The sequence below is a fragment of the Ciconia boyciana genome, chromosome 1, assembly GCF_034638445.1.
Source record: "Ciconia boyciana chromosome 1, ASM3463844v1, whole genome shotgun sequence".
NCBI lineage: Eukaryota > Metazoa > Chordata > Aves > Ciconiiformes > Ciconiidae > Ciconia > Ciconia boyciana.
In genome coordinates this window covers 151002371-151008479 of record NC_132934.1, presented here as the reverse complement: position 1 = coordinate 151008479, position 6109 = coordinate 151002371, and the positions used below count along the sequence as shown (strand labels likewise).

At 49.2% G+C, this 6109-nt stretch overlaps 1 protein-coding gene across 1 annotated transcript in view; it reads left to right on the top strand.

The window, feature by feature from the left end:
• The first annotated feature begins 1792 nt into the window (after window positions 1–1792).
• The window catches only part of UXS1 (UDP-glucuronate decarboxylase 1), a 66274-nt gene continuing 61957 nt past the window's right edge, over window positions 1793–6109 (top strand). The window contains exon 1 of the mRNA XM_072849775.1: window positions 1793–2025. Within this exon, the coding sequence (XP_072705876.1) occupies window positions 1929–2025 (97 nt within the window). The 5' untranslated portion in view covers window positions 1793–1928. The remainder of the gene's footprint in view (window positions 2026–6109) is intronic.

Genomic DNA, 6109 nt, shown 5'->3' with positions numbered 1-6109 from the left:
CCTCCACCGTGAAGCTCCATAAAGCATCCTGCTCCGTTGCTCTCCTTTTCCCATCTTCATGGATCGCAGCCTGCCTCAACATGTTTCTGCTGTAAAATTAGCCTGAACGCTGAGTGTGGTGCCAAGCAAGGTGCCTTACACAGGCAGCTTGATTGAGTCATGGATTGTGCAGCGTAGCTTAGGGCAGGGCAACTGTTAAAAGCGTCTTGCCTACCCCTAAAGGCTTGTGGAATTGGTATTGTGCATGCGAATGCCATTATGGAAAATCCTGACTGAAAACAATGGGAGTTTGAGGTGCAGAGAGGGAATAATAGTCCCATAATATTCTCCAGCTTTCATGCAGCGCTGTTCAGCTATAGCTTTTTGATGGCCAAATTTACTCTTGGTATAAAACTCTGTTACTATTTGAGCGATTCCTATGCAGACAAATTTGGTGCTAGATTGTGTTTTAAATGGTGATATTTTTATTCCCTTTTCTCCACGTAGCTACAAGCAGTGGAATTAACACGCAAGTAAAGTATATCAAATACAAATCAAAGGAAACAAAAGTCAAGAGAAAGGAGTGGCCTTATAATCAAAGCATAGGGTTAGCAGTTAGGAAATTTCAATTTTCAAGGCTTCCTACATAAAGTCCCTTCACCTCTCTGGGCTGCAGGGGGATATTCTTAATTGCTCTGAACAGCATCTTATTGCACTTACCCTTCCGAGAATCACACATTTGACGGACTTCTCGTAATAAGGAGGGGTTAACTCACTAACTGTGTGGGTCTCTGTTTGACTGAGGTGATAGTTTCTTTGGTGTAAACAAGCTGTATTTCTATACTGAAATTAAATTATTGAATCTAGTAATTCAATTCAAGAACACTTCTTCTCACAGTTTCTCCTGTGGGAGATGAGTGTGAGAAAGAATATCCCTTAGAAACTGTGTGAAGGCCCTACTACTCAGGGGGAAGGTGGGGTTGTAGAGGGAGATTTCTCTTCAGATTAAGAGGGTGTATTTTACTGGCAGGAGAACATGTTTTGACACATGAGGAAGGTGCCTACCGTTTCAAGCAAGTACGAATCTGCGGTTTGCAACAGGCCACAAGGACTTTGGATGGAAGCCGCAGTAGAAATGTAAACCATTTTACAGTAACTGCAATCTCGTTATCCTAGGCAGAGGCAAATTCGTAACTATTACTTCGGGGAAAAAAAAATCCCAAGATTTTTCATTTGCTATGGCAAAGAGACATGTGCAGATATGGAAAACACATTTGGGATGAGGCAAATGGTGCTTTCAGAGTAGCGGGCACTGAAGGAGACAGTGTGACACACACTTTGTCTATGTGTGTGCTCATGTCTGTCCCAGCAGGTCACCACCCAAGGGCCACCACGGCGGGGGGCGACAGGTGACCAAGGCCGCCGACGCTGAAGCACTCTGAAAGACCAGGCCAGGGGCATGGAGAGGCTGCGGGCTCCCTTCCTTTCCCTCAGGCACGCTCTGTGGGAGGCGGGCGCCCTCGAGGCAGCGTCTAGCCAAGAGTCGGTCTCCTGTTACGAAGGAAGGTCGGACGGGCCCCGCGGCAACACCACCACAGCAACACCACCACAGCAACACCGCCGCGCCGCGCCGCACCCCGCCCCGCCTCACTTGACCTCACCGCCCAGCCCAGGCGCCAGGAGAGGGTCGGGCCGCCCGGCGGTAGCCGCCCGGCAGTAGCCGCCCGCGCATGCGCCGCCGCTCCGGCCGCCGTTGGCCGCCGACCGCATCCACAGCGGGGGAAGGGGGGGAGGGAGAGGGGGCGCCATTGCGCCTGCGCGGGCGGCTCCCGGACAGCCCGGGCGGGGGGAGCCGAGCCGAGCCGAGCGGTGGGTGGCCGCGCGCGCGCGAGCCCGGTGGCGTGGCCGGCCGTGCAGGCGCCCGGCGCTGCGTGCCGCTGCCGCTGGGCATGGTGAGCAAGGGGCCGCTGCTGCGCCTGTTGACCGCCATCAACCGGAGGAGGATGAAGCTGCTCGTGGGGCTGGCCTTCGTCGCCTATGTCGCCTGTGAGTGAGCGGGGGTGGGGGCGGGTCTGGCCCGGCCATTCATTGCCCGCTGGCCGGGCGCCCCCGGCCCCCCGTGCCCTCCGCCGGCGGGGCGGGGGGAGGTGGTGGCGGCTCCTCCCGCGCCCCGTCGCGCTGCCCGGTTGCGAGGCGCCGCGGCGCGGCTGCTCCGGCCCCGGCAGGGAAGGGGACTCCCCGCGGCCTCCCGCGTCTCTGGGCGGCGGGGCTGAGGGCTTCCTCCCTTTCCCCCCCTCCCCGCCCTGCCGAAACTTTCCCAAGTCCGGCGGACAGCCGGCTAGGCCGTGGCGGAGGGCGCCCGCGGGGCCGCCGGCCGTGCCGTGCCGGGCCGGGGGTCCCCGTCAGGCATCTTTCCCCTGCCCCGTCCCGAGGGCTTGCGCGGGGAGGGCCCCCCGTGCCCCCTCGGCGGCCGTTGGGGGCGACCACTGAGGGTGGCGTTCGCAGCGCGGGCGGCTTCCTCCGGGGGCAGGCGGCCGCGCTTCCCCTCGGTGCCCCGCGGGAAGGGGGCTCGCCGGCGCCGTGCGGCAGGCAGGCAGCCTTCAGGCCGAGCCCCGGGCGTGAGGTGGGGCGGGCGCGCTGCAGAAGCGCCTGGTCGGTGGGGTGGGCTGCCTGGGCAGAGGGCCTGAGGGGGAGCGGTGTGAGCGAGACGTGGCTCAAGGAGTCAGTATTTCCGCAGCCGCTCCTCAGACCGCTCCTTGTTGGTCTTAACCTGGTAGCCGCGGGAGGTGAGGCTGCAAGGAAGTTTTCCAGGGCAGGCCTCGTGTCTGTTTTTTGTAAAATCCTCCGATGGCCTTTGGGGGCTAAATAAATGTTTGTTTGTTTATTAGCTCAGCATGTAGCTGGAGTCTTAAGAGCCTGAAGAGAGGCACAGAGGTATTTGGGAAGATCTTAGCATAACCACTGAGAGGGGTATTTATGACTTCAGTTATTAGGCGTGAGTCAGTAGGATTTATAACATTGTCCTGTCAGCTCTCTTCCCTTTCTCGTCCAGATTTTTCTGTTGCAAATTTCATATTCAGTTTATTTTATGCTAGCCTTTTCTAGTTTTAGACTTTATGTAGATTTAGATTTTTATGTAAGTGGAACACTATGAGGAAGGATCCTTGAAGCCTTGTCAGCTTTGCTAGGGACAAGTGATTCTCTTGATGCTCCAAAATACACATAGGTGAGCTAGCTTCAGGGGTGGGTGTGTGCATCATATTGAGGATCCTCCCTTTGCATTTGGAAGGGTGGAGAGGTACAGCTCAAGCATTTTGGCAGAAGGGGTGGTGTTTCCTACCCCAGAAACACAACATTGGAATTCCCTTTACTACCATATGTTACTGTGTTTGCAGGACCTCATTATTTAGGTACTGCTGTTATCGTTGAAGTTATGTACCAGCTCTGACTCTTAGGACAGTTTGTTTGTCCAAGTGGCTTCAGGTTCCATGCATACTGAAGCAGGGACAGCTTAATGTCTGTTCTTATTTTGAAAGGGCTTGGTGTTTTGCCAAAAATGATACTTAATTTTGAAAACAAAGTTACTAAGCTGCTGTTAAAATACTGGAATTGAGTGGCAATTGACATGGTCATTGGGACCTGGCTATTGATTATATTCTATGGACAGTAGTTGGTGTTTGCTGTCTAGCTTTGTGGGTAAAAGTTAGCCTTAAGGAAGGGAAAAACTGTCATGTGATTTTTGCTGTCTGGGCTGTAAGTCATAGCAGTCTTCTCACTGCTTGTTTCTGGTCATTCTTTGCGATTCAGAAAAAATGGAGGAGGAGAGGGACTGCAGGTCAATGTGGCAAAAAGTAGCTTAAAAAGGGAATAGTTTGGTGCCTGATGGGAGTATGTTTTTTGCAAATCTAACGTGTCATGTTGCTGTACTTTTCAATCTTTTGATTAGTGGTCAAAAGTAGTGGAATCATTAGTTACGGCTTTGGTGTCTTCAATGTAGTATGATATGCTAGCAGATGCCACTGGTCCAGTAGATTCTAGAGAGGCTGTTTTTTGTTTTCTTTCCTATGGAAGTGATCCCATCCCCCTATCCTAAAAGTGCACTCCTTGCAATATTACTGAATCATCAGTGTGCTCTGGTTGCAGTCAGATAATGCTGGACTAAAATAGCATAGAATCTGAGAAAACTGAGCTGCTGGTGTAGGTGTATGTGCTGGTACTTTTTACATTCCTTCTTTCTCAAGTGCTCTCCAAATGGCTAAGTGTTGTCAGGCTGTGCACCTCCTTTCCATGAATTTCCATTCAGTGTTAGTACATGGGGAATCAGATTTGGAGCACATTATGTTACAGGGAATGAAATACTTGGCAAGTACATTATTTTTTTCATGAACTAGGAGATAAGACTTTTTTGATAGTGCCATTTTGTCAGTTTGTGTGTGAAACCCCAAGAGAATGTTTAGGGAGTGTAATCTTTTCTAAAAGTTTCTTATTTCGTAAAAAGCTTCTGCCTTTGAATGCAAGTTTGTTACAAATGTGCCTGAAGAACTTCTCTATGAAAGTCTGCAAACTAGAGGAAGAGCTTATTACAGGCGGTTGAACGGCTCAGCTATCTCGCTCTCAAGACTCATTGAGTGGCTCTCTTGGTAGTTTCACAGCACAAGGTGTTGGATGGCTAGGCTGGCTTAGATATCCCTGCTCCACATCTCCCATTTCCCACCAGCATCCACCACATACAAGGACTTAAATTTCTGTGCACCAAGTAAAGGAACTGGTCTGGACTAAGGTCACCTTTTCAGGTTATAACCATTTGGCAGTGAGGGTATTCAGACAGCTGTTTTGTCCCAACTGAGGAGGCTGTGCAGTGGTGAAACAGGCAGCTGGGAATGCTGTTGGCAGCGTTACCATCATGTGCTTTGCAGGTCTACAGTTAATGTCTCGCCTAAGGAGTCTTGTTGACGTTGGTTAAATGTACCACCATGACATGAGGTGCGCTGTCAGGCTCACTTTAAAGATATCTAGAACTCCTTTTATGGACTTCACTGGTTTCCCTGGTGGCACTTAGAGCAAGAAGGATCCTTACTTTTACATCTGGGTTTGAATTAAAGTAGTATTTGATGTCTCATTTCTGTAAATCCAATTTCCATTAATTTAAAAAAATAGTTATTAACTTGAAACAATGTGTTATGCATAGTTTGTGTATATAAAAATAGAACCCCAAAGGAGCATTTCTATGGAGGAGGCAGTTAAAAGCTGTTGTAACTTAAGTGTCTGTTCCCTGGCAAAGCTGAAGTGAATAGTTTAACTAACAGTTACATTTACCTTATCTGTAGGGCCTAGGTGAAAGGGGCAATTTTGTTCCCCATCGCCCAAGTGATGTATCTGGAGATAGTGCAGCTAGCGAGCTGTCAAAATCACTCTGTAATCTGGTAGAATGCTACTTAATTTTTTTTTTTTTTAATATTTTTCAGAATTAGCTTAGTTGACTCACTTGCAGTGCTATCTCCTTCTGTGAACATTGTATAGCTATACTGTGCTACATATAATGGGAAGCCTTGCCCAAAGGTTGAATTTTCATTGCGCTTTTAAAGGGACAAAGTCTTCTGCTACAGCTTTTCTCTGATTTAACCCCCAGCAAGATACTGCAGGAGTGCTAGTGCTAACCAAAGGGGGGGGGCATGTGGAGGTGGACTGAAACAAATTCTTTGTCATGGGCTGCACTTGCATCGTCTTGAAGCTGTTGTGAAACCACAGCTTAAGAACATGAGGTGATTATAAACACAAGTGAAGTGGATTTAATTGATTTTTGGTGTCTGTAGTGAGAAATGTAGATGTATCATAAACCAGCAACCAATTAAACAGATACTGTTAAAAAAAACCAATCCAATGTCACCACAATATGAGTAACTTACATGCAGGCTGAGAGTTTTGTTTTTAAAAAGCCCACCTGTTTGTGGGTTGGTATGTCAATACATAGACACCTTAAACTCATTCCCTTTGAAGTTTTAAATGTTTGTTCAGCTTTATATGGACATACTGAGATGCTTCAGTGAGGCTGTCTTTGTAGAATCAGGACCTTATTTAAGTTTTTCGAAATATACTTTAAAATCTTGTAGCCAGGATTTAAAGATCTGGT